Source organism: Oryx dammah, unplaced genomic scaffold (genome assembly GCF_014754425.2).
Source record: "Oryx dammah isolate SB20612 unplaced genomic scaffold, SCBI_Odam_1.1 HiC_scaffold_1, whole genome shotgun sequence".
In the NCBI taxonomy this organism is placed as follows: Eukaryota; Metazoa; Chordata; class Mammalia; order Artiodactyla; family Bovidae; genus Oryx; species Oryx dammah.
This window is the reverse complement of record NW_024070185.1, coordinates 67,919,554-67,947,282: the sequence shown is the minus strand read 5'-3', so window position 1 is coordinate 67,947,282 and position 27,729 is coordinate 67,919,554. Positions and strand designations below refer to the sequence as shown.

The following is a 27,729-nucleotide window of genomic DNA, read 5'->3' as shown; positions in this document are numbered from 1 at the left end:
AGAAACTGGGATGTGTGTCTCCAGACTGCATTCGTTAGTTGCTTGTAGCCTCTAGTGAAAACTTCACAAGAAATGTCTCTATTCCACAATTCTCTCATTCTGGAAAAGGATGAAAACAACCTATGTGTGCTGTTGACCTCACGAGTTTGTTAAGAGGATCAAACAACGTTTTGGATGTCACAGAACTCCAACCATTTAAAGCAATCACTCAGGGGCTTCCCTGGTGGTCTAGTGGTTAAAATTCCACATCCCCAGTGCAGGGGGCTGAGGTTTGATCCCTGGTCATCCTGGTCTGGGAACCAAGATCTTGATGCCACATGGTGCAGCTAAAAAGAAATACATATAAATAAATACTCTACAAAATAAAAGTTAAAAAAAGAAGTAATCATCCCCATTTGAGCGACTGTTACCCACTTTGATTTTTTTTTCAGCTGAAGGGCCTAGAAACTCAGCGGGGCAGGAGAGTTGATTCAGGTATCAGGTATAGTCTTGGGTTCACACTCGACCCTCCTCCAACTCACCAGGTACTCTAGACTGCATACCTCTTCAGGTCCCCAAACCCAGGTTCTGATCCTGCTGGGTGATCTGGGCCTGCCCCCACCAGCACCCACAGCCAGAGTCCTTTTTCTGATCTTCCAGTGCAGTCTTCACCCCCTCCACCCACTCACACAGGCCTGTTCCCTGCCCAGTTGCCTTGGACGGTCCTACCAAGTCAACCAAGTTACCCTTGCTCCTTCAGCCACCGCTTGACCCTTGTTCCTGCTAGATTTCACCCATCATTTCTTCACCCAGCTTCCCAGGTGGCGCTAGTGGTAAAGAATCCGCCTGCCAGTGCAGGAGATGCAAGAGTTGTGGGTTCAATCCCCGGGTTGGGAAGATCCCCTGGAGGAGGAAATGGCAACACACTCCAGTATTCTTGCCTGGAGAATCCCACCATGGACAGAAGAGCCCAGTGGGCTACAGTCCACGGAGCCGCAAAGAGTTGGACACAACTAAATACAACACCCCCCAGTTTTTCCCTCCTGACCCTTGACAATCAGCTCACTACCTACTCACACACCGTTGACCTTTCCTGGTGTTTGGCCTCCCCATTAAACTGTGGGTATCACAGGCCCGGAAGGGTACAACCATGTTGACTATTGATGAGCTTGACTGCCAAAGGCTACACTTAGGGCTTCAGTGGAGGACAGAGCCTTTTTTCCCAGCTGGCTCTATATCACCCTCCAGAGTGTGACTTTCTGTCCCCTTGTCCATGCCACCATCGCTCAGCCCCTAAAGGAGAGGAGGCAGACAGGAACTGCTAGCCTGCCCCGGCTTTCCTGGGACAGGACGGGAGGGGTAGTATGTGTGCCATCTTTCTCCCTCCTCCAACTCTGCCTTCCCCCTTCCCCCATTTGAACCCTTGCTCCATGGCTTTTCTCAGCCTGGCATCACTTGTCCCTCCTACCCCGATCTGGAAGCTCATAAAGAACAAATAGATTTGGGGCCCCATTGCAACCTTTTAATTCCAAGCAGAGTCCCCCTCCCCCAGCATGATCACGCACACACACACACACACATACACACAGACACACTGCAGAAAGGGATCTCAGGGTCTGGGCAGGAACAAAACCCAGACCCGGGCAAAAATATATATATAATTATATACACATGTGTATTTGGAGAGAAGAAAAGCTGGGAGCGTGATTAGGGTAGGGTGGAGAGTAAGGTGAGGAAAGCAGCTGGGGGTGCCCCAATAAATTACATTCTTTAGAGAGCGTGGTGGGGGGTGCACAGGCACGGGCGGAACCAGTGGCCAGGACTCTCAGCCTGGCTCCTCATCCCATCCAAGTAGATGAGTTCCGCCCAAGACTTGGATGCTAGAAGGCAGCATTCTAGCCAACCCCGCCTGCAGGCTGATGGTGGGCTGGGGGTCTGTATAGGCGACATCTCCACTCTATGCCGCAGGCTTCTGGGGAAGCCACAGGGCTAGAGCAGGAGGCTTCGAAGCTTGGGGATCACAAGGTCAGGGTAGGGCGCGAGCTGGGGGACCAGGTGGCCTCCCTGCTGGAGGCTGAGAGGTGGAAGGCCCAAGTGCAGGGGAACCTGTCCCAGGTGAGCTGCAGAGGAGTGCTTGGGTACACATGGGGTACTGGGGTGCTCTCTGCCTACCTGGCTGCTCCCCACCCTCATGGGACCTCCTACCAGGCCCAAGAGATCTCCCCACCCAGCAGACAGGCCTGGCCACTAAGTGCCATGTTCATTTCTCATCACTCTCTTCTGGGACATTCACGTGGGGGTGGGGCAGGGAGAGGATGCAAATGTCAACTCTGTGTGTGCTGGAGTCCACACTGCGTTTGCCCTGTACTGTGAGGACCAGGGATGAGAGAAGGAGAGCCCCTTCCCCAGTCCCGGCTCATATTGGGGAAGAAAGTCCACATCCTACAACCCCAACACGGCAGAGGTCTTTCTTGCTCCCCCTCAACTTGGATGACGGAGCCAACCCCACCCCTGCGCCACCTCCCTGCTCCCCCCACCAAGAGATGATGCTCTGGGGTCTTGGGACCCCAGCTCCAGGGCCCTGAAGCGGCAGGGGTGAGGGTCCATCACGGAGTGGGTGGGGGCCATCAGAAGAGAGAAGCCTTTTTCTTGAGCTCGTTCCGCTTCCACAGAGCCAGCTTGCCAAACTCTTCAGGAGACATGGAGAAGACCCTAGAGAAGTCTTCTGCTGACAGGTGCCTCTGCGGGGGGACACACAGGGGCAGTTTAGGGGGAGGAGGCACAGGTGGGGCTGGGCCGAGTGACCAGGAGGTGGTCCTCCCCGCAGGAAGCCCCTCACCTCCCCTGCAAATTGCCCCTGCATACCTCCAGCCTCATCCGATCCACACCTGGAGGCAACTTGGTTCGACCCCTATTGGTCACCACCAGCATTTCATAAGGATAGATCTGGGCGTTGGGGAGGAGAGGCGGGTAGTATTAGGCACATAGAGGTGCCTGTCAACCTTACCCCTGCCGTCCCCCAGGCCCGCTTATCAGCCTGAAGGGGCCGTGGGGTCTCATGCCATCTTGCCATTCAGTTTCCGTGCTGCCCCTCCCAACATCAGCCCAGAGGACCCCTCAGTGCATTCATTTCTCTGGCTTCTCCCAAGCTGGCCCTCCCCCGCTAGAGACAGTTCTGTCCCCTGCCCGCCACCCCCTGCCTCTGCCCCTGCCCCTCACCTTCTGCTCCAGCACACAGGGCAGGGAGTTCCCCCGGTCCATCCTCCCCCTGTGGCCCTCTCCATTCTGGGGAGACCAAAGCCGCAGTGAGCCAGAGTGCGGCAAGGAGACCTCCCCAGCCTTTTCATGTGCTTCTTGCGGCCTCACCAGGTGACTCCGTGGCCCCACAACCCCCTCCCCCAGCACTGCCAGTCTCCCCATCCATCCGTGACTTCCGTGGTCCACATGTTCCCCTTCAGAGGGCACTCACCTGCAGGCCTGCGGGAGAGAAGAGTCACTGTTCAGAGGTGGCTCTGAGGTTCAGCTGGAGGCCTGAGGTCAGCAGGCCTCCAACCTGCCAGTTCAGCCTCCCCCACCTCCAGCCACAGAGCCCTGCCCACATCGCACGCACAGGCTGCCCCTGGGGCCTGCCCAAGTCCCTTGCCCAGCATCACGTCAGCTCTGTCCCTCACCTGGGCTTTCAGCCTCACTCCCAGATGGGCTGAAGTCTGTAGACTGGAGCTGGAAAGGACGCAAAAGGATCAGAGGAGATGGGAGTGTACTGCATCGTTCCCCTTCACCCCCTGCCCAAGTACCCGGTCCCTCACGGGCGGCCCCACATGCCCACTCTTCCCTAGCAATCTGTGAGTTCGGTGCTGGGACCTTACCCGGCTCAGGGTGGTCCTGCCATAGGCGGGGAGGGAAGAAGATTTAGACGTTCCTGCGTGCAAGGCTGGAAGAGAGCAGGAGGCCCCGATTCAGTCCCTTTGGCCTGACAGTCATTCCTGAGAGTCATTCCGTGGCCGCCCCTGCCAGGGGCACAGCCATGGAGAGGGGAATCGGGGGCACCCAGTGGAGCTCTTTCGGTTTCCACCTCCTGCCTGTTACCTGCAGCAGGTGACAGTGTGCTGCAGTTCTGAACTGCCCCTAACGCCTCCCCTCTCTTTAACGGGCGTGAGCAAAATAGACATTTGGGCCAAAGGCCCAAGTGTTCAAATTCAGAGTCAGATGATGAGGTAAGTCATGTCTGACTCTTTGCGACCCTGTGAACCATAGCCCGCCAGGCTCCTCTGTCCATGGGATTCTCCAGGCAAGAATACTAGAATGGATTCCCATTCCCTTCTCCAGGGCATCTTCCCGATTCAGGGATCAAACCCACATCTCTCCTGCACTGGCAGACAGGTTCTTTACTACTAGCGCCACCTGGGAAGCCCCAGGTGATGAGGCTCACCATCATACAATGAACCTCTGGGATACAAAAATAAGTCTAAAGTAAGTCAAAAGAATCGAATTATTACAGTTTTATGTTTAGCAGTGTTAGTAATCGAATTTCAAATGCCTGATGTCATAAAACAGAAGCAGTCATTCTCCCAGCACTGTCAGCTGCTAGATGGCACCACAGTCGCTTAGACTTGACATTCCCAAGTCAGATGTCACTTGCAATTAGACCTCTAATAATGTCACTAAGGGCTTCCCTGGTGACTCAAATGGTAAAGAATCCGCCTGCATTGCTGGAGACCTGGGTTTGATCCCTGGGTGGGGAAGATGCCCTAAAGAAGAGAACGGCTACCCACTCCAGTATTCTTGCCTGGAAAATGCTATGGACAGAGAAGCCTGGCAGGGGTCACAAAGAGTGGGACATGACTGAGCAACTTTCACTTTCAACATCACTAAGCTTTCAAGAACTACATCTTATAATTCAGGAAAATTGGTTTTCAGTAACAGGTTTCCTAGAAAGCTTGTTTGGGCTAACTAATCTCAAAATTCCTTTATCTCCAGAGGCTAGACATTGCTGGCATTCTATAGCAATTGTTTTGACCAGCATTTTTTGTGTGTGTGCGTGAAAGTTTAGCCTGGATAGACTCAAAACTGTGAGGAATAATTGTTTTCTTCAAACATTCTAAGATATGTTATTTGGAAATTTGTGAGAATAAAATGTGTTTAGGGCAACCTCATTTTTTTCCTCTTGATACTTCTTACTTTTATATAGAGAATTGTCTGTTTACACAACCCTCATTAATTATTTTTAAATAATATTTATTTATTTAGCTGTGCCAGGCTTTAGTTATGGCCTGTGGGATCTGGTTCCATGACCAGGGATTGAACCTGGGGCCCCTACACTGGGAGTGTGGAGTTCTCGCCACTGGACCACCAGAGAAGTCCTTTATTCATTACTGAAGTACTTCACCTTAGTGATAATAAGTATGCACTTCTCCATTGATGGACTAGTAGAATTTCAGCTGTAACGTTTTCACTCCTAATTACTTCTAGATTATGTTTGAAAGTGACCATTAATTTCAATGTCACCATTAAGTCAGAATGACAAGCCTGTCCGTAATTCTGCAATTGTCAAGGCTGATCAGCTATGCTGTAACCTGCTCGATCATGTGACCATTGGTCCCATACAAGTTCAGGGATGCCAATGATGCTGATGCAGGCATTTCGCTACTCAACTCTGCAAGGCCAAATGCACATTAAAGAGCTAATTTTGCCTGACTAGTTAATCCTGGTGGAGCACGAGGGCTGAATCCAGCCTCCAGGACATTTCTCTCTTTCTGCTTCATTCTTCAGGCCTTAACTATTTATTCTACATTCTCTAAAAAAGCCTACCATAACTCTTCCCACCCACAGTGAAATATCATCCAGCTGAAATATCACTTCGATGACCAGGTGGATGTCCCAGCCATATATGAGCCTTAACAGTTCCTTGAGTCCCCCAATCCAGTGACCTTCACTTCTGCTCCACAGCAGGCAACCCCTTCCAATGGTCAGCTCCTGGATCCTGTTGTCCCTAGCGGCTTCACCTTGACATTGAAGCCTGGGTATCCCACTTTGGGGTCACAGCGCCCTTCTTTGTTTGAAGTTTTCCATCAGCCACATTGCTGGCACAGCTGCTGGTCAGTCTCATGGGGCCTCCAGCATCCCCCACTCTCCCCTGACCTTCAACCTGTGACTGGGCATATAACCTTGAGTATTTTGGATTTTCCTGGTGGCTCAGACAGTAAAGACTCTGCCTGCAATGCAGGAGACCCAGGTTCGATCCCTGGGTTGGGAAGATCCCCTATAGAAGGGAATGGCAACCCACTCCAGTATTCTTGTCTAGAGAATCCCATGGACAGAGGAGCCTGGTGGGCTACAGTGCATGGGGTCCCAAAGAGTCAGATACGATTGAGTGACTAACACTTTTACCTTCACACTTCCATCCACACTTAGCAGCTCATCTGGGCACTTAGTCCCTCAGCACCTGCCTTACAAAACTCTAACCCTGGGACTTCCCTGGTGGCCCAGTGGCTAAGACTTCATGCTCCAAATGCAGGAGTCCCGGGTTCGATCCCTGGTCAGCGAACTAGATCCCACATGCTGCAACTAAAGATCCTGCATGCTACACTGAAAATCGAAGGTCCTGCCTGCTGCTGCTAAAACCCAGCACAGCCAAATAAACAAATTACATACGTTAAATATTTCATATGAAGAAAAATCTCCTCTTGTTAAAACACAAACAAACAAAAAAGTCTAATCTGCAACAACCTTGTGCTCTCCTTCAGCCCACAGGCTATGGGAAGCACCACCCTGTGTGGCGCTCAGAGCCACCAGGGAGGCCCACCCCGTGTGGATGAGTATCACTACAGACCCTAAACCCTCTACCCAGTTCCCATTCCCAGCAGAAACTGTTCTGAACCTTCACCACTCTCACTGAGCCTCAGCCTGAGCTCAGCGTGCATGTGGGCTAAGTCGCTTCAGTCATGTCTGACTCTTTGCGACCCAATGGACCATAGCCTGCCAGGCTCCTCAGTCCATGGGGATTCTCCAGCCAGGAATACTGGAGTGGTCTGCCATTCCCTTCTCCAGGGGATCTTCCCAACCCAAGGATCAAACCCAGGTCTTCCGCATTGCAGGCTGATTCTTTGCCCAGTTTCTCATGTGGCCTGCTCCCAGGTCCAAGTCCCAGACCCTTTCAAGGTCAGCCTCCTGCATCCTAAGACTGGGTCTCTTTCCCCACTCTTCCCAGCCAGTGCTCCCAGGAGAGCATAGTTAAGTGCTCCTCAAACCCTTAAGCCCTCGGTGAACCTTGTTAAGCCCTCGGTGCCTTGTCCTTCTCTCCTCTCTCTCTACACAATGAGATTTTTTCTCATGGTCCCATTACCACATATAAGCTGAAGATTCTACCTGAGCCCTGACACACCCCTCAAGCTTCCAACTCAGTCAAACTCAGCATCTCACCTACATGCACTTAAGACCCAACGTATCCCAAACAGTGTCTTCATCTTTCCCCTGACACCTGTCCCAGGTCTGTCATTACCCAGAACCCAAGGCAAAACCCCCCACTCATCCCTCCCTCACTGCCCAAATCCAATCAGCCACTCAGTCCTGTTGATTCCAACTCCTCTACAGACCTTCCTCGGCTTATGATGGAGTCACGAGCCCATAAACCATCGTAAGTCAAAATGCATTTAACAGGGCTTTGCTGGTGGTCCAGTGGTTAGGAATACACTTTGCAATGCAAGGTATTCCGGTTCAATCCCTGGTCTGGGAAGATTCCCACATGCTACGGGGCAACTGAGCTCATGGGCCACAACTAATGAGCCCGTGAGCCTCAACTACTGAAGCCCACACACCCTAGAGCCTGTGCTCCACAGTAAGAAAAGCCACGTAAATGAGAAGCCCTTCTACCACAAGTAGATTAGCCCAAGCTCGCTGCAACTAGAGAAAGCCTGCATGGCAATGAAGACCCATCACAGTAAAAAAAAAAAAAAAAAAAATGCATTTAATACACTGAACCCACCAAATATCAGAGCTTAGCCCAGTCAACCTTAAACGTGCTCAGAACACTTACAGGAGCCTACTGCTGGGCAAAATCCTCTAACACAAAGTCTATTTGACAATAAAGTGTTGAATCGCTCATGTAGTTTACTGCGTACTGTACTCAAAGTGAGAAACAGAACAGCCCCCTGGGGTTGTTAAATGCACGGGTTGTTTCCTGTCTTGATGGTGTGACTGACTGGGAGCTATGGCTCACTGATGCTGCCCAGCATCTCAGGAAAGCACCATGGGACTTCCCTGGTGGTCCAGTGGCTAAGATTCTGGGCTTCTTGAGGGCACAGGCGTGGGTTTGATCTCCTATGCTGTACAATGTGGCAAAAAAAAAAAAGTCAAGAGAGCATCATACTGCACATCACTAGCCTGGGAAAAGGTCAACATTCAAAACTGGACGTACAGTTAGTTTCTCCTGAATGCATATTGCTTTTGCACCATTGTAAAATTGAAAAATTTTAAGTTCTGTGTTATTACTATACAGACTGTGTCTGTATAATTCTCAAACTCATTCCCTCTTCCCTGGCCTATGAAAATCTTTAGCTTTTACCCAGACAACTGGGAAGGGTGGCAGATTGTCTCCAAAGATGGCTTGCAACATCATCTCTGAGCCTGTGTGCCCTTTGGTGGTTCCTCTCATCAAGAAGCAGAATCTCTTTCCTCTCCCTTGTGTCTGGGGGGCCTGATGACCTGCTCTGACCAGAAGAAGGCACTGGAAGGATACCCTACAGCTTCCAAGGCCAGGCAGTGAGAGGCCTCAAGCTTCCAGTTTGGGGTTCTCAGATCTGCCCCCATCCTCTCCAGCCACCATGTTGGAAGGAAGCCCAGGCTAGTCCTGGTGATGAGCACTGTGGCACCAAAGCCCTGGCCACTCCACCACAGGCTCTGTGCTCTATAGTTCCAGATTTCCAGAGGCCCTTTTCGCTGGCTGGATGTTTGCTGCTCCTGGCCTTTGCTCCCACACCATCCCTGGGATCTTCACTGCCCTTCTCCCCGACTCACTGTGTCTCATTCTGCAAGACTCCAACTCTGGAACCCAGGCCCTGTCAGCATCCTTTCAAAGAACTCCAAATGTAGCTCTCATCTCCCAGCACCAGCTTTGCTGTGCCAAAACCCATTTCCATGTTACTTCTCCCCATGCCCTGAAGCTACCAGAAGGCAGCACTATAGTGTTTTACTTTTTATATCCCCAGGGATCAAGAATATGGTGAAGTGTGAATTGCTCACTCAGTCGTGTCCGATGCTTTGTGACCCCATGGACTGTAGGCCACAGGGCTCCTCTGTCCATGGGACTTCCCAGGCAAGAATACTGGAGTGGGTTGGGGTTGCCATTCCTTTCTCCAGGGGATCTTCCCCACTCTGGGACAGAACCTGCATTTCCTGCGTCTCCTGTATTACAAGCAGGTCTTTACATTCTGAGCCACCAGGGAAGCCCTACGAACATGGTAGACACCCAATAAATGCTTGTTGAATTAAATGAAATATGCTAATTCTGTTTTAACTGATGCCATTTTTTGTCATCTCATTTTGTTCCATAGCTGGTGCTCTTGCCCTAAGAAGAGTGTGAGCACCCTGGGAGAGCACCGGAATCTTCTCCATCTCGTACACCCACAGTAGCACAGGGCTGGGCATGTGACAGGCTCAGCAGAGTATTTGATTCATGGTCTAGCAAGGTGATTCTGAGCCCCCTCGATGACACTCACAAGTATGGAAGGGTGTCCGATCGGGCAGAGAGCGGGTTTTCCTCCGAATAGGCAATGACTTTTCCATCTCTTCTTTCAAGATCATCTTTCCCAAGTTGGAAGTAACCTGGGGGAGGAGAAAGGAAGATGGATCCAAGGCGGCATCAGTACTTGTTTGTTTTTGTTTTTAACTTTTTTGACTGCATTGCATGGCATCTGGGATCTTAGTTCACTGACCAAGGATTGAACCCGTGCTCCTTGCATTGGAAGCATGGTGTCTTAACCACTGGACTCCCAGGGAAGTCCTGATACTTGTTTCTCATCTCCAAAAGGTTTGGAGTTGGTATAGCACAGGCAGGAGTGGGGACAGAGCTCCTGAGGGGCTGGTTGGTAGCCTGGAGCCCATGGAGCCTGTCCTTCTTGTGGGAAGCTCTGCCACATTGGGTCTGGTCACCCTTGAGAGCAAAGAGTCAGAGCTGCTTGGTGTTACCTCTGCCCCAGGGGCCTCTGTATCCCAGGCCACAATGTCCAGAGCACAAGCCCATGTCACCAACAGTGGCCTTTCTGTGACTCCCTGGGCCCCCTCTCTCTGCTTGGAGGCCAGCAGTCTGCTCACTCCTTTCTCCTCATCCCATGAACTACTGTGGCTGCTGAAGCCTAGCACTGTCCACACCACCCTTTTCTGTGCCTTTGGTCCTAATCATAAGTGGCGTCCCCCACAGTGACATGCAATCCCTGTGTCCCTGTCAAAGCATAGCTTGACATCCTGGCAAAAAAGGGGAATTCCTCACATGTTCTGACCAGCATGCTTTTCAGACATGAAGTCACTCAGATCAGAACGGGACACTGGAAGGGTGCCCCGTGGCTTCTGAGGCCAGGCTCTGAGAGGGCTGGTAGCTTCCAGTTCTGGGTCTCGCTCCTCTCCAGCTGCCACGTTGGAAGGAAGCCCAGGATGACATAAGGAGGCGAGCGGGGGTCTCCAGACGCTACCTTACTGAGTTCCTCTCTCTGCCGCTCCCTGAGAGCCTTCATCTCCTCCCCGGAGTCGTCATCTTCCTCCTCCTCCTCCTCCTCAGCCCCCCTCCTCGACGCCTTCCGCTTCCTCCATTCTGTCTCTAGGTAACACAGGCAAACAGGCATATCAGTCAATCAACCACACACTCAACTCGCATCTCTCTAGGGCTGCACCTTGAAGGGAACACTGCAAATCATTAAAATAAAAGCAATGTTTTCTAGTCTTGCAGTGAAGATGCAAGAAACATGCTCATGAGACTTAAAAGTCACCAGGGACCGAGACCTCGTCTCATTTATCTTTCTCTTTCCAGAGCTCTCATCACAGAGCCTGGGACGCAGTAGAAATTCAACAAATATCTGTTAAGCAGTGAAAGAAATGAACGAAAAGTGAATGAATGACTAACAAGCAGGGTCATTTACACTGAGAGGGATGGGGATGCTGGGTTCATGTAGGGGGTGGGAGTGGGTTCCTGGGGCTTCAGCCAGGCTTACAAGGCAGTGTCTGGGCCTCCCTCTCCCCTCTCCAGCAGTTTCTCCTACCCACAACAGCCAGTGATGGGGGGCACGGCCAGTAGTCCGTTTCGATCTTGGCTGGCTGGTTGGGGTCGGGAGGCTGGGCTGCAGGGAACTTGGAGGACTCGATGATGAGGTCCTCAATGGGGTGCTTGCTCTGAGGGCTGCCTCCAGTGGACTCTGCAAGGGTGAGGGGGAGGTCAAGGTCAGCCCAGGCATACCCTGCCCAGCAGGCCACCTCCCACCTCAGCTTCCCACTTGCTCACGTCTCCCTCTTCACCCCTGTAAGATCGTGGATACAAGAGCAATACACGAGGAAGAGAACAGGGCATGTTATGAACACCTCTGCTCCTATGGCCTTCCCACCCTCAGTGCAGCCTCCCAGCAGGTGGTGGGAACAGGGGTGCTGGTCCGTCAGGGGAACCCTCACCTCTCTGCTTGTAGATGGGGGGCTTCTTGTAGATATTGGAATCTGGGCGAGTGGTCTCTGTGGAGAGGGAGCAACAGTGGATGAGAAGGAGGCGGTGATGATGGGGAGGGGTGACAGTGATGACGATGGGAAGGCTGGGTCAGAGAAGGGAATGGAGACATGGATTGGGAAGAGGTAGGAAGTTCTCAGGGGCCTGCCAAGAGCCAAGACAGAACTGGAAATCCTAGAACTGTCCCTCCCTCGGGGATTGGGACGTTTCACACTTTTCTGTCTGGGTGGGAGGGAAAATACAACAGGTCCACCCTCTCTGGGAGCTCTGCCTGGGTTCCAGCATTAGCCAGTTCTGGTGGTGTGCATATACTCCAGAGAATAGCAGACTGAGAGTAATGCAATTGGGTTCTTGAAGGAAAAAAAGAGGTCTTAGGGCAAGGATGTAGCCATGCTGACAGTAAAACCTACCAGGATGGTGGAAATGGGGCAGGCTGGTCCGGGGGGTCCCAGCAGTTCTGGGGGCTGAAGCCTGAGAGATGGTTCCAGGAGACCGGCTCTCTGCCCACACCTGCAGAGCAGAAGTGCGGTTCACTGCAGCTCCCAAGCCCCCATCCCACCCCTTCCACTATCTTGGTGCTCCCACCCTAGCAGCCCACACGCCCCCAACCCCAGGGCAGAGGAGGGCTGTCCAAGGACTCGATCTACTAATGGTGCCTGATCCAGGAGAAAGGATCAAATGAGATCTTGGGTCAGACGCAGATGGACCCAGAGCTGGCCAGTGACAGGACGAGGCCCACTGATTCCATCACCCCCTAGGTTCTGCCGAGCCCAGCCTGGATGTGTGTGGGGCAGGGGCTAGCCCCATCAGAGCAGGGCTGGACCGGTGTCAGGCGCGGGGCAGACTCACCTCTGGGGATGGTGGGGGGGATGTGGATTTGGGTGACAGCGAGCGCTGTGAATGGAGAGGAGGCTGGTCAGAGCCACAAGGGTGGGATTAAACCCTCGTCCCTAGGACCCCAGGTGGGCCACTTCTTCCCCCGCGCCCAATCCTGCAATTGCTCTGCTGATTTCTGGGCCACCTCTTCTCTCTTAGTCCTTGCCAGCTCTCAGGGCTGGCCTTCCACCCTCTCTTTCCCAAAGAGGGTCTTGAAACTTTCCCGAGGACCCATGAAGAAGCAGAAGAAGCTGAGGATTCTGGAGCAGTGTCCATGTGCTCTGAGGGCCAGCTGAAGGTGGCTCTGGCCCTGATCCCAGAGCCGAGCAACGACGGGAAGGGACAAGACCCACGGTATCCAGGATGGAGTCGGGGCCCCTCACCAGGCATTTAAGTCTCCCCATAGCCTGGCCGTCTCTCTCCACTCAGCCATGACACAGCCCCCTTCTCCAATACAGTTTGCAAAGTACCTGTCCCGAGTTATCTCATGCATTTACTACCTGGTGAGGTGGACCGGCGAAGGTATCACTTCTATTTTGGAGGAGGGGAAACTGAGACCACACCATCACACAGGTCACACTCAGCTAGGACTTCCGGCCTCCAAGTTCAGGCTGCTAAACTCGGCCTCTGAGCTGCTGGCTTCTGCATGCTTTCCACAAATTTGCTCACTTTCTGCCCACTCGCGCCCCATTCTTGCATGACCCCACTCTGTGCTGCTACCACTCAAACATGGCCTCTCCTGCTCTCCACCTGGAACCGGCCAGAGGCCAGGCCATCTCTACCCGCTTTGTAGTACAAACACTCAGTCACCAGCTGAGTGGTGATTCCCGTGCACAGGTTCTCTTTCTTGTTTTGGCATCTGGCCTCCAGGAAAGAAAGTGTGAGAGGGATCCTGCCCCCCACCAGGGGCAGCTGGGGGAGTCCTTGCCCCGAGTCCCGTCCAAGAGGACCCTCCCACCCTTTACCTCCCGGCTTCTGGGCAGCTCCACATGTTCCAGCAGAGAATAGGTAAAGTGGGGCTCATAGATCATGAGGTCAGGCCTCTCGATGTCCAGGATGGCCTTGTCCTTGGGGATGGCAGCCAAGTCCTTATAGCCCAACACTTGATTGTCCATCTTGGCCTGAAGGGAAATGGTACCCATGGAACAGAGGAGCCAAAAGCCTCATCTAGAATCCTGACCTTATGAGCCCGATTTCAATTTATTAGGAAGAAGATGGGCAGCTCCTATAAGTTAACGTTTCTATTGTTTTCATTCTAAAGGTTTAAAGTGAAAGTGTTAGTCACTCAATTTGTGACCCCATGGATTGAAACCCGCCAGGCTCCTCTGTCCGTGGGATTCTCCAGGCAAGAATACTGGAGTGAGTTGCCATTCCCTTCTCCAGGGGATCTTCCTAACCCAGGAATTGAACCTGGGTCTCCTGCATTGCAGGAGAATTTTTTACTGACTGGGCCATCAGGGCAGCCCCTAAGGGGTTTTCAGTTCAGTCGCTCAGTCGTGTCCGACTCTTTGCTACTCTGTGGACTGCAGCATGCCAGGCTTCCCTGTCCATCACCAACTCCCAGAGTTTACTCAGACTCATGTCCATTCAGTCGGTGATGCTAGAGTGATCTTAAAACAATGATAGTCCTTCACCTAGCACTTTGGATACAAGGAGACAGGACCAGACCAGCAGGAAGGGGTGCGTGGAATCTTCTCTGGATCTGGGGCTTTCTCTGCTTGCCAACCCTGGCAGGACCATTATCGTCTGAGTGAAGCTGCCCAGCACACAGCCTGTCCCCGACTCCTCCCTCCTCCCAGCCTGAGGACGCTGGTGGCCAACGGGTACTCACCACGATGCTGGAGGGAGAACCGGGAACACTGGAGTCTCGGGAGGAGCTGACGCTCCCAGGGGAGGTAAGTGGTTGCTGGGGAGAGCGAGAAGGCAGGCAGGTGGGAATGTGTGTGGGTGTCAGGGCCGGGCTGGAGCAAGCGGGCTGGGGTAGAGGAGGGCTTCCCTAGGCCTCCGGGGCCCCGGGGTGCGGTGCCATGGGTAACCACCAGGTGGCACCCTTGACTCCCGGACCTGACCCTCTGCAGGGAGCCGGGCCCCCACCGCGTGCCCCTCTGTCTCCAGCATCCCACTGCCCCTGCGTGGGTGCAGCCCCGCGCACCTTCTGCAGTCGTTCCATGCAGCAAGGATGTGGACGGTCGGATCACTCTCGGGATCCTGTGCGCGAGAGGAGACGACGCAGGCGTCAGGCTCTGTCCGGCTCCTGGGCGCTGCGCGCTCGGGGCCGCGAGAGCAGAGAGGGCGCTCCCCCAGGCTGTGGCGCCCTCATCCCTCGGTGACTGTCCAGGCTGCTGGCCGAGTGCAGGGCCTGGAAGGGGAGGGAGAACGTGCCAGCCGGGGCTGTCGGACCCCGCAGTCTCTGAGGGCGGGGTCGAGGACAGCCCTCTCTGGCTCGGCTTATCTCCGGGGAGCAGGGCTTCGGCTTTCTCATTTGCTCAGCTCTTGGGGACAGCGAGCCGCCTGTGGCCCGCGGCGAGACGGGAAAGCGGTCGGGCTGCACTTGTTTTTAAGCCATTGTTCTCTAGTTGGAAAGGAAATGACGGCAGGGGTCAGCCGTTCCCAAGGCAGTCTCCACATCCCTTCTTCCTCACACCTGCCCTGCCCGGCCTGTGGTCAGTTTCAGGCCCAGGGTCTCACTCCCTTGCCATGGCCTTTCCTTGGCTCTGTTCTTGGGCCGTTGCCCCTCCCTCTCTTAACCTACTATCCGAAGTACCACACCCTCTCATAGCCCAGAAAGGTGTGGTGGTTTTTTTGTTTGTTTTTATTTTTTTGCCCCACATTATGGCATATAGTATCTTAGTTCTCCCACCAGGGGATGGAACCCATGTACCCTGGGCGTTGGAAGCACAGAGGCTTAACTTTCCCTGGACTGACAGGGAAGTCCCCTGCCACCTCAGAAAGCTTTAACGCAGAAGGTCTTAGTAATACTATGAGATGGCTACAGCAGGAGGGAAGGACAGAGCGAAGGCAACTTGGTGGGAAGCAGTCAGGCCACTGACTGGGAACTGTCTCACTGCCCTGGGTAGGATCCCTGCCCAGTGGAGAAGGGAGGGAGCCACAGCCCCCTGTGCCTGTCCTGGTACAACAGGCAATCTCACTTGCAGGCATTTGGTAAAGCACCCTGGGGACCAAGGCCACATCGCAGTTCCCTACCATCTTCGAATGCCTGAGCTGAGGCTGCCCTCTGAGGTACTACTTTGCTGCAAGCCAGAGCCCCCTGGTTCAGCAGGAAGGCCTCCGGGCTGGATCCTGGAGAGCTGGGTCCTATCTGCTGCAAAGATTAGGAGTTCCCCTTTGGGCACAGCCCAGATCTGCCTCCTCGGTAACTCCCTTAGCAATCCTCCCATCCTCCCCGCACACCCCTGGACCAAACACATAATAACCATTCATTTAATGCCTGGCTGAGTTTCCAATGTGATGGTGACAGTGAGACTGTCTTGCAGCTGCTGGCAGTAAGCCACAGGATGAGAAAGCTGATGGCTACAAAAGGTACAGGGAAGAGGCAGCAATCATGTAGTGGTTAAGACTGTGGGCTCTGGACTGGAGTGACTGGGGAGAGGAGACTTGGCTACTCAGAAGGTGTGTGACCTTGAGCAAGTTACTTACCCTTTCTGTGACTCATATTCTCGTCTGTAAACTGGAAGATGGTCACAATATCTGTTATAGGGTTGTTCTGATTATTAGGCAAGTTATAACGTGATATGTTTGAAATATAAATTCTATGTGAAATGTTAACTATTATGATGTCTATCGGAGAAGGCAGTGGCACCCCGCTCCAGTACTCTTGCCTGGAAAATCCCATGGATGGAGGAGCCTGGAAGGCTGCAGTCCATGGGGTTGCTGAGGGTCGGACATGACTGAGCGACTTCACTTTCACTTTTCACTTTCATGCATTGGAGAAGGAAATGGCAACCCACTCCAGTGTTCTTGCCTGGAGAATCCCAGGGACGGGGGAGCTTGGTGGGCTGCCGTCTATGGGGTGGCACAGAGTCGGACACAACTGAAGTGACTTAGCAGCAGCAGCAGCATGATGTCTATCTCCCTGAGGACTGATGAATTTAGATGGCTTTTTTATAGCCACTCTTTGCCACAGAAGGTCATGAATGACAGGTCATTGGTGCTCCCAGTCTTATCTGTTACTCTATATCAGGCCATTCTATTTCTCACTATCTCTCCACCACCAAACTGCCTCCTTGAGCATAGGCAGCTCACTCCCACTCCCCTGCTTTTGTGCATGCCCTTGAATTATTCTCTTTTCCCAGATCCCACCAATCCTTCAAGGGTCATCCTTAACACTTCTCTAGGAGACCTTCCCAGTTATTCTAGTCCTCACTGATAAACTCTACTCTGAATTCCAGTGGAACTTAAACAGAGACCATGTAACTCAGTCCTTGATTATATGTTGCTTGATATGTATTTTTGCCAGCTAGAATGACTGCTAATTTCTACAGTAATAATAGCTATTATTTGAATACTCAAGCTGGTTTTTTTTTTTTTTTTTAAGCTGGGTATTTTGACAAGCGCTTTACAAGGATTATTTTGTTTCATCCCCCTAACAACCCTATAAGGTAGACCTGTTTTACAGGTGAGAAAACAGAGGTTCAAAGAGGTTAAAACTTGTCCAGCATTGTGGGGGTGAAAATGACTGTGTCTTCAGCACCGGCATGATTCATAGTGCCTTCCCAGTACTGTGTTAGGTTCACGGTGTGGCCAGACTAGCATTTGCCACATTTCTTAAGTCTTTTTGGAATTTTAGAGTCAAGCATTTCTAAGATGAGATTCTGACCATCAGGGTTACATTAGGTATTTGGTGCCCATGGAAAGACTTCATTCCAGAGCTTCATCTTACTCTTTCTTTCTTAATACGTACTTTGTAATGCTTTTAACTAGGTGTCTGAGGACCAGAATAAACTCTAGTATATATTCAAAGAGCTATTAGCTCCTTCTCACTCCTCTTTCATCTTTACCTTGTTAACAGACAGTATCAAAATAGCCATACACTTGACTTAGTCCTATAGGCAAGCACTCATCCATCCATCCACCTACCCATCCATCCATCCACCCATCCACCTACCCATACATACATACATCTACCTACCCACCGGGTTGTGTATTGTTTTATCCATCCATTCACCAAATACTTTCTGAGCACCTACTCTTCAATGACCACAGACCATTGTGGTCTTATGGAGAATAGAATGATGAGTCAACGAAGCTAAGCTGCCCCTCCAGAAATGAGGCCATGTGTGTAGATAATACCCATGCAAACAAACAGTTACATATGCCAGATAAGATAGTATAAGCGGTGATGCAATGGTTAGAGCTCTGTACTCCCACTGTTGAGGGCCAGGGTTCAATCCCTAGTTGAGGGACTAGGATCCCACAAACTATGAGGTGCAGCCAAAACAAAAAAAAAGATGGCATAAGGGGCTGTAAGAGGTCACAGGAGAGAGGAATCACTCCTAATGGAGTATCAAGAGCAGGGAATAAAAAAATTTCTTAGAGGTGTTGGTGGTTTTAGTTGCTAAGTCACATCTGACTCTTGCTACCCCATGGACTGTAGCCCACCAGGCTCCTTTGTCCATGGGATTTTCCAAGCAAGAATACTGGAGTCGGTTACCATTTCCTTCTCCAGGGGATCTTCCCTCCCCAGGGATTGAACCTGCATCTCATGCATTGCAGGCAGATTCTTTGCTGACTGAGCCCCAAAGAAAATCCTTTCTTTCAAGAGGAGGTATTTAAGGCAGGCCTTGAAAGATGACTAATTGGAGATCCTGCAAAAACTGAAAAGGGATCCTTGGAAGAGATAGCAGCATGATGGAAACTGGAGGCACGGGAAAGCACTATGTCTGTCTGGGGACAGCAAACATGGCTGAACTGTGGAGCTCAGGAGGTTGAGACAGTTTTAGGGCAGGACGCTGGGGACCAGACTGTAGATGCCTTGAATTAGACTAGAGGATTCCGAATGTATTCCATGGGCAACTGGGGCTATGGAATGCTTAGGAACTTTTTTCAAAATGAAGAAGTGATAGATCTAAGCAGTGCTTTGGGGAAAGGAGTCTGGCTGCAGACTGGGAGATGAATTTTCAGGTCCACAGAAAGACCAGCCAGGAAGTTATGGCAGCAGTCCAGGCAGGGGATGGTGAGGCGCTAGACTTGGGTCTGGGGCCGAAGAGGCAGAATGTGCAAAACAGAACTGGATCTGGAAACCCCACCAAAAGGAGGAGCAGATAGTGACAGGAGAAGGGGAGGCAATGAGTTCACTTCTTGCCAGGTTGATAATGAGGTGGGGGCAGTAGCGGGAAACACAAATTTGGGAGCCATTTGAGCTAGAGGTGGTAGTCTGCACATGAGGTTGCCAATGGAGATAGAAGATCACAAATAGCATTCTGGGAAGTACCTAGAGGACTAGAAGAAAAAAAGGATCTGGAGGTGGGAGGGCAAAGACGAGGGCTGGGGGTATACCTAGTGATTCTTTGTATTTTCTGTAAAGGACCTAATAAACAGTGAAGGTGCAATAAATATGAGAGAAAGGGTGGTGTGTGCTCATGCTCAGCTGTGTCCGACTCTTTGCAACCCCATGGACTGTAACCCGCCAGGCTCCTCTGTCCATGGAATTTTCCAGGCAAGAATACTGGAGTGAGTTGCCGTTTCCTTTTCCAGGGGATCTTCCCAACCCAGGGATGGAAGCCCTGACTCCCAAGTTGCCTGCATTGCAGGCTGATGCTTTACCACTGTGCCACTTGGAAAGAAAGACATTTGGGGAGGGAAAGAGGGGTTGAGAAAGAATGTTATGAAGGAACTTCCCAAGTGGTCTGGTGGCTAAGACTCTACATTCTCAAAGCTGGGTTCCTGGTCAGGGAACATTCTACAGCTAAAGATCCTGCATGCTGCAACTAAAACCTAGTGCAGCCAAATATATTTATATAATTTTTTTTTTTAAGAGAAAGAGAGAATGTTGAGAAGCCCAGAGTCCATTGCCCAGAGAAGGGAAGATGTGTGTACAGGAGAGACAGCTCACCAGTTTGGCTGTCAAGGCCTGGCAGCCTCTGAGAGCATCCGCAAAGGAAGCATGAAGCCTCCTTGTTAGTAATGGGGTGCAGGGTGGAGGGGTGCAGGTGGCGGGGGATGCATAGGCCAGGGAGGGGCAGTTCTGAGAAGTGTGATAGGCAGGCAAGAGAGTAACTATGGAGGAGGTGAGCCTGGTTAAAGGTTTTTCAGGAAAAGGGAGACTTGAACAGGTTTGTAAGCAGTGGGGAGTGAGGAGTAAAGGCTCTCAGTGGAGAGTGAAGTGTAGAGAGAAAGAAATTATGGCTCCTCTGAAAGGAGAAGAAAAGGAAGTTGGTAACTGCAACTAGGGGCATTTAGAGGGAGCTGATCCCAATCAGGAGGCTTCTTTTTTCCCAGGAAGATTGACAGAAGGGCATATGCAGACTCAACACGTGGGTTGAAAGTGAAAGGGTTAGTCTCTCAGTTGTGTCAGATTCTTTGTGACCCCCATGGACTGTAGCCCGCCAGGCTTCTCTGTCCATGGGATTCTCCAAGCAAGAATACTGGAGGGGTTGTCATTTCCTCCTCCAGGGGATCTTCCCCACCCAGGGATGCAACCCTGGTCTCCTGCACTGCAGGAGGATTCTTTACCATCTGAGCCACCAGGGAAGCCCAGGTCGGTTAAGCAGAGGCTGAAGAGAGTAGAAAGGACTGTAAGGGTCATGGTGGGGCCTGTGGACAGCTGAGCAGTTGGGAGAACAGAGTTTCTACGGGTCCTGGAGCCTCAGGCTGAAGCTGGGGCTGGCCCATGCAACCTTCCCTTGAACACCATTTGCGCGTGGCTACAGCGTGGGGCAGTGACTGCCCATCAGAGTGGTCACTGCCCAGAGAGGGAGGGTAGAGGGCCACCGTGAACCAGGTCACAGGTTACAAGGTCTTGAACTGAGACCCCCCCACTCTCCCCTGCACGAACACGGCCCTATAGGCGCAGCCACTCAAATGATTCAGAATAACGATGTCCCCGCTCTAGCCCCTGCCCCTTCTCCACAGCGCCCGGCTCATCTCTTGGGCTTGGTCTCCTCGCCTTCTGCCCTGAGCCACCTTCTTTCTCCACAGCGCCTGGTGTGTTGGAAAGCACCCTGCGGCAACTGTTAATGTCTTACCCTTTCGGGGACCTGGCATGTTAATTCGGGACTAACCTGAAGGAGTGAAGGTCTTACTAGTGAAATATTAAGCCAGCAGAGAAAATGTTTCGCGGTGGAGTAAGGGGCGTTGGGGGAAGGGAAAGGCGAGGGGGAAGGGAGGGACGGAGGGAGTGTTTTCGTAGCTTCTCTCAAATCACGTTTTACGCCCGCGAACCGCTTGCTCCACCCACGCGTAGCCCCTCCCAAAGCCAGTTTCCTCGCGCGTCCGCACCAGCTGCCCCTGCTCGATCCGCGCCTGCTCCCAACCGGTGCACACCCCTGGTCTCGGCACGTGCACTCCCAGGTCCGGGCTGCCTCCGGTGTACAGACCAAGAGGGCAGGCTGCAGCAGGAAGGGAGGGCGCAATGAGAGGAAAGGGAAAGCGCCGGGGAGGAAGGCCAGCCGAGGTGGCGGAAGGGCCATCTCAGCTGCGCCGCCGCTCCCAGTCCTTCCATCTCCGCCCCACCCTCCCCCAGCTGTGCAGATGCGCCTTATCTGAACCCCCAGCCCGGTTCCACCTCACACCGCCCGCCCCGTCTCCATAGCAACTAGAGCCGCTTGGCTTGGGTGATAAGGCCCGCCCACCCATCCTCGCTGGGGCCGGTTCCAGGTAGGAGCTGAACCTGCCTTGGCTCCCTGGACTTAGAAATGGAGGCTCGACCGGTGGTCTGGAGCCTCTAGTCAGCTTTCCCCCGCCCGCGTTCTAAACCAACCACCACTTGCTCTGGGCCAGGGACTTGCACCCATCCTCTCTAGCTTCACACACGTTTACGTCTCCCCATTAGGCGATGAGAATACGGCTGAGAGATTGACCTGCCAACTCCCCCCCGCCCCTACCCTCGCACCTCCCCATAAAGGTCAAGCTGGAATTCCTACCCAGGTCTATCTCGGATCAAAGCCAATGAATGTTCTTTTCCGTGGGTCCCCAAAGATCCCACTTTAATATGGACTTGCGATTTGGGGTCCCGTGAGCTAACCTTATACTGCGGAGCCGCCAAAATCCTGCTCGCTGAACTGGCCTGTGGACAAGGAGCAGAGAGGCTGGGGGTTGGGGGAGGGGGTTGGCATACAGGCTCTGTGCCCTGGGGCATGGAGAAGCCAGGCTGGAGGCTGGCTGTGCAGACAGTAAACGGGTAAACTGGTTACGCAATGGGCAGGCTGTCCCCGTAGGTTAAGGGTCAGGTGGGCACGATTCTACTCCTCTCCTTTCTCACCAATTTCATTTACAGTGTCCCTGCCTGCTTCACCCCATTTCTGAGTCCCATCCCGCTCTTTCTGCTTTCCATCCCCTTTTTCTTTCCTTTCTTCATCTTTCTTCCCTTGGCTCTGTTTCCCTTTCACCCTCTCCCCCTCCCGGCCCCACCCCCGCAGTTACTGTGGCAACAACTCAATGCCAGAAATAAAGGCAGGATCCAGCTAGGTCACCAGTTTCCAAAACAGCATCCCAGGGTGGAGAGGGGAAGGGTGGGCCAGAGCAGCCTGGCCCTACAGGGGAGGCCCTGAGGGTGGGGTCCGTGTCTGTATTTGGGTAGAGGGGGACACCCACAGTCGCCCCTCAGATTCCCCTACCCTGGGCTGGTGGTTCATGGAAACATTCTGTGCCAAGCCTGCGCCTGCACCTTTTTAAGACTGTTGGAGTCTCCACTCCCCTCCTCTCTTTTTATCCTTCTTCCCCACCCCCATGTTTAAGCCCTGGTCTATCTGCTAGGAGTAGGGTTGAGGTTCCTCTAATGCCAACCCCCAACAGCACCCTCTCACACACTCTGGCGAAGCATCATCATGCAGGGGCAGGAGGGCCCAAAATCTGAGTCCCATCTTGGGAACCTGCTCAAGGTCCTGCTGCCCCTTACTTCTGATGACAGCAGGGCCCAGCCCTAGGCGCCCCCTTCCTCCCCGCTCCCCTAAATATGCATCTCATCTTCCGGTTTCTTTTAGCTCTCTCTTGGGTTTCTGTATCCTCAATCTACACCCCCAGCTCTGAAGAGGCTCGTCTTTCTATGCCCCCAGCCCCTCAGGTTTGCTTGGTCCTCGGCTTGTTCCTGCTCTGGCCTCTATTTATAGCTGGTCTTGTGGGCAGGTGGTGGTGTCACTTTAACCAGCTGGATGGATAGGGCTGGTGCAAGGGAGATGCAAGGGAGATGGCCTCCCAAATTCAGTTTCCTGAATCCTGGGGGCATCCCTATTCTGGTCTTTACATACACGCATAAGCTCTGAAGGAGGAATTCTTCAGACCTGCACCCCCAGGTGGACAATTTGGCTCAGGTGTTGGACATGTGGCCATGGCAAGGCTGGCAGCACGGAGCGCAGACTCCCCCTTAGGGGCACAGGCGCTTCACCTACACAGGCAGCCCCCGCTGAAACACAGGTGCAGAGCAAACACACACTGCTTGCAAGATCACACCCCCACTTTTCCAGCAAGGACCCCCCCACGCTGCCATGCGGTGCCTCTGACACCCACTCACACCCCCCACCTGTCTGCTGTTCTCCACGCTCACAGTCACCTGCCCCATGGGTTGACACCCCCTCCCCAAGCATGTGCATGGCAAGGCACACAGAGCCCCTACTTACCCATCCCGTGGGCACTCCCCGTGTCCCCTCCTTCCCAAAGCAAGACTGCTTGCCTTTTCCCATACCTGTCCTTGCTCCCCTGACTCGAATCCTGGCAACCCAGTCCCCTGGGAAGAAAACACTCTGCCCCTAAAGGGCAGGGAGCCTGGCCTGCCAGGCAGAGGGAGGGGCAGAGCTAGCAAGGGGGTACTTCTGATCCTCCTTGGGTGCCTTTGCATCTGCTCAGCTCCCCTGCACCCACCTCCCCTTCAAGCATTTCAACAGCCCACACGGAGAGCACCGTAGTCAGGCCTGTGGCCACACCCTGCCACCTAGCCTGGCCAGCTAAGGGCTGGAAGGGGGCTCCTTGGGCCCCTCCCCCAAGGAGCAGGCCCTACACCAATGGCACTCAGGCCCCCGAGTGAACTACTCCCCTCTCAAGAGCATCTGTGGCAAGGTGGCAGGAGACTGGCAGACCGGCAGCCCCCACTCCCCTCCCATCATTTAGCGAAAACAGAAAGCTCTCCAACCAAACCAGGCGACTCACCCCACCCCCCACAACCCACCATCACTGGGACTTCTGGCCAGCATAGCTAGGTGAAGAGGGCTACTCGGTGATACCGGTGATACTGTGGCTCACCCCAGCCCCCCAAATCAGAAGGAGGTGGATCAGACCAAACCCGGCTAGCCTCAGGGTCTAGCCCATTCTCCCACTGAACAAGGGGCCACAGCTGACCCCTCCCCAGGGACTCCTACCCCCACTCAGAACCTCACTTCCAGGCATGTGCTATGGCCAAAATGCCCACAGAGGAGAAGAGAGGTAGGGAGGGGATGGAGGGGTATGTCAAGGGTCCTGCCACCTACCTCTTCCCAGACACTGAGGCCCAGATGCTCTGAGGCCCCAAGCCGGCAGAGGCAGACGCAGATCGGGGCTGCAGCTTTTGCTCAGAGTCCAGGTAATAGGAGACTCTTCCAGGAACCCAGCGTGCTTTCCCGGAGTACAAATAACCAGATAAAAGCTGGCTTGGGGTGGGTGAGTGGGTGGGGAGCTGGTGAAGGAGGGGACCTACCCTCTGGGCCCCCACTCCCTCACCCCCACCCTACTCCTCTGCTGATCCCGGATCTCGATCCCTGGCCAGGCGGGAGGGCGTGTGTGCGGGTGGGCAGGCCAGGCAGACGGCGGTGGCGGCAGGGCGGGCCGCAGCTCCCCACTCCTGCACCCTCCCCACCTCCAGCTGATAGCGTGTGGCCGCTGGCCTGCGGGTGTGTGTTTGTGTGTCGGCTCTTCCACCTCGCTTGCTCGCTGCAGCGCAATCCATTTCAAACAAGAGGAGCATTAACCAGGCATCATGACGAAGCAGAATCGGAAGCAGACACGGCCAGCCGCTGGCCTTTTTCCCTTTCCCACACCCACCCCCTGCCCAGCAACACTCGTGCTCACACACACAGCCCCTCGAGCCTCCTAAACAGCCAGCGTCTGCGTGGGGGATGGGGAGGGGCTCTACTGATCACAGAAGGGGTGATAACACTGGGTTCTCCAAGCACCTGTCTCTCCCGCTCATCACCCACCGCCAGCCAGGCCTCTGGGGTCTCTGCCTCCCCCTCCACGCCACCGCCCCCCACCCTGCCGGGGCATGAGGGGCATGAAAGCCCAGAGATGACGAGGGGAGGAGTGTGTGGGCTGGATGCCAGAATTGGTTACCCAAGGATTAACCCTCTCCTGGGGAGGACAGAATGGGAGGATTCAGGAGACCAGGTCCTCAGGACAAGAGACCAGGTTGGCCCTTCCAAACCCAAATCTCTGGGGGACAGAGCACAGTGGTGGTTAGTGGGAAGGACACAATCCTCTCTCCAGGGCAGGGTCTGCAAAAGAGAAGTTCTTGCCAGGGCATGCCTAGGCCCCTCTGTAGAACTGTGGGAACAGAGACACTGGGAAAACCACCCCCCAACTCCGGGACCTTGTCATTGGCCTTTTGGTTCCCTCTGGGCTCAGCGCAGAGTCTGGTTCATGTATGACCCCCAGGAGCAGGTGAGGGAACCCTGCCAGCTGACTCTGGCCTCAGCCCTGCCCCCTCTCCACCTCTGTGCACTTGCCTACCTAGGCAGTCCTTACTGTTGCCCTGGTAACCACTGCCCACAGCCGTTCAGCTGATGCTATCAGCTGTCGTTGGGGAAATCTAGAATCTGGGGAGGGGGCTCTGGGGTAACAGAATGGAAAAATCACAGGGGGAGGGTCTTGAGGGGACAGGTGAGAGTGTGCTCTGGAACTTCTTTCTAAAGAGAGAAGGGCAGGAGAGGACAGGTAGGGACAGGAAGGGAGAGATGTGTCTGGGTTAGTGGGAGACAGAGAAGAAAGAATCCTGAAGGATGGGCTCCGGAAAGGAGAAATTAAGACGACAGATCGCTGAGTAGCTGAGGAAGAGTGGAAAGAATCTGGGCTTAGCTGTTGGATGTACCGCGGAACGGGGAGACAGGGAGAAACACAGGATCCATGGAACCGTAAGAAAAAGGCCAGGAGATGCTGCAGGAAGAGGTGCACCCGTGATGTGGCAGGAGCGGGCCACACACCCAGCAGAGGGGAACCAGGCCTTTCTAGACAGCCAGCCTGGCCTCTCAGCTTTCTGACCCTGCAGCCCCACCCTTATTGTCCTGGCCCCACCCTAGTCCTGCACAGCCTCCATCTCCCACTCCAGGAGACCAAACGCCAGATAGCCCTTTAGAATTCTTCATTTTTTTCCCACTACTTCGGCTCCTTCTCTGTTTTCATGTGCCACCCCCTCCCCTAGACTCCATTCCAGGAGATTTGCCTTCCGGTGCCAGGGTCCCCAGAGGTAGGGCTGGAATGAGCTGTCGCCAGGAAAGACAGCTGGGGACAGGGGCCTGGAATGAGGTGGCTCAGGAGGAATGGATAGGAGTGGAGCATTCCCCAGGGAAACAAGCACACTGGATAGAGAGTTGGGGGGGTGCGGCGAGGGGAAAGGGCAGGGGGAGGGGGAGGGGATGGGGGGGTTTCTCTGGTACCTTCAAGGGCCTGGGGCTTGGGGCAGGAGCACAGCGGCTTCCTCGGTGACATACACCTCCATCCCTCGGCGCATCTCCTCTCCGCCTCCCGTTGCCAAGACAACCTGCCAGCTCAGCCGAAGAGGCAGCAGCGGCAGGGAGGGGGGAGGAGGCGGCTGTGACTCCTATTGCCTCCTCTTCGGTGAAAGAGGGAGGGGGCCTCAGTGCTGGGGTGGGGGTGGGGGAGCTTCAGGAGCCCCACCACTCTCCCCTTCCCTTTCCTTCTATAACGCTCTGCGATTGGCTCAGAGGAGGCCTCAGGAGAACCTTAATTCAGGGCCAGATAACAGGCCTGTCTTGGGGAGGGAGACGGCACTGGGCAACATCCCCCAGTGAAGAAAGCACAGTGTGGAGTTGGGAAGAACAGTAGGAACAAGGGAGGGTTGGCTTCTGTTGAAGGGTCAGAGGGCGGCTTCTGGCAGGAAGGAGAGGCCCTGGGTGTGGCTGGGGTTGGGGACTCAGGCCACGGGGGTTCAGACATCGTCTCCGGTGCCACCCCTCCACTTTCTCTGAGCACCTCCTCTCAGCCATAGACCCTCTCATTCCCCTGACTGAGAGGAAGGTCGGAGCTCGGAAGAGAGCTCTTTCATTCCCAAAGGGCCCATTCCCACTGTCCCTCAGTCCGTAGGAACGTCCGTCCAGGGGCAGGCCAATACCTTGGGTGAAACTCTCCCAAGAGCCGGCCCTGGAGCCAAGGGGACTGCGGAGTTAGGGCTCCCTCTGTCGACCCGAGGCTTGGTAGCTGTCAAGGTCATTCCTTACTGAGGGATCCTGATGTGTGTATGTGTGTGTGTATGTGTGTGTGTTTGTTGCAAGGGCACAGCCAGGCCAGAAGGGCCTTCCCTCGTCTGCCTCCCCTCATCTCTGGTCTTGCCCTATAGGGAGACTTGCTCTGCCTCTATCCCTCTCCTCTTGCGGAGGTCCCAGACTCCTCAAGGCCAGTGGAATGGTTCAGTTTTCCCCCTTGCTTGCCAGTCACCCCATCAGGCTGGGAGGAGACTGGAGGCAAAAAGGTTCAATCCCAGAAGCAAGCACCCCTGAACACCAGGTCACCTGTAAGCTGGGCCTGGGCAGGATTCCTGGGCACCGCTGGGCTGCACCCAGCAGGCTGCTACCAGGAGGAGCGAGCTTACCTTTAGGCTCAGCAGTGCCTCAAGGCCTTGAGGATGGGTGCTGCAGTCCACAGGAGGGGGCGGGGGCTCCTGCCCCTCTCAGGAGGGTGGTCCCAGGCCCAAGATACCTAGTTCTTGGTTCTTTCCCCAGCAAGGTCGCTGGTGCCAGTTATCCTGACTGGATGCTGGCCCTGCAGCCTGCCCCTCTCCTGGGGCCTGTGCCCTCCTCTGG

The 27,729-nt window shown here is 53.9% G+C and overlaps 1 protein-coding gene across 12 annotated transcripts; it reads right to left on the bottom strand.

The window, feature by feature from the left end:
- Nucleotides 1–1,631: 1,631 nt before the first annotated feature.
- On the bottom strand, nucleotides 1,632–27,729 carry DMTN (dematin actin binding protein). Of its 12 annotated transcripts, none has more exons than XM_040242458.1 (16): nucleotides 27,519–27,729; nucleotides 14,706–14,912; nucleotides 14,385–14,459; nucleotides 13,519–13,674; nucleotides 12,527–12,571; nucleotides 12,088–12,187; nucleotides 11,629–11,685; nucleotides 11,226–11,378; nucleotides 10,662–10,786; nucleotides 9,693–9,798; nucleotides 3,846–3,910; nucleotides 3,651–3,699; nucleotides 3,449–3,456; nucleotides 3,199–3,264; nucleotides 2,845–2,925; nucleotides 1,632–2,720 (listed from the first exon to the last, which is right to left on the bottom strand). In XM_040242458.1, exons 2-16 carry the CDS (start codon nucleotides 14,721–14,723, stop codon nucleotides 2,607–2,609), a joined length of 1,218 nt encoding a protein of 405 aa, XP_040098392.1. In that variant the 5' UTR covers nucleotides 14,724–14,912; nucleotides 27,519–27,729; the 3' UTR covers nucleotides 1,632–2,606. The 12 variants fall into 12 exon arrangements, with proteins under 12 accessions (XP_040098392.1, XP_040098371.1, XP_040098401.1 ...); XM_040242437.1 differs by lacking the exon at nucleotides 27,519–27,729 and adding an exon at nucleotides 26,347–26,460; XM_040242467.1 differs by lacking the exon at nucleotides 27,519–27,729 and adding an exon at nucleotides 26,347–26,460 and having other exon boundaries at nucleotides 14,706–14,761.

Coding starts and splice junctions, on each gene's coding strand:
- DMTN (XM_040242458.1), bottom strand. Junction 12,188..12,526: donor CCCCCCCACCATCCCCAGAG/GTGAGTCTGCCC, acceptor TCTGCTCTGCAG/GTGTGGGCAGAGAGCCGGTC. Junction 3,700..3,845: donor GCAGGACCACCCTGAGCCGG/GTAAGGTCCCAG, acceptor CGTCCTTTCCAG/CTCCAGTCTACAGACTTCAG.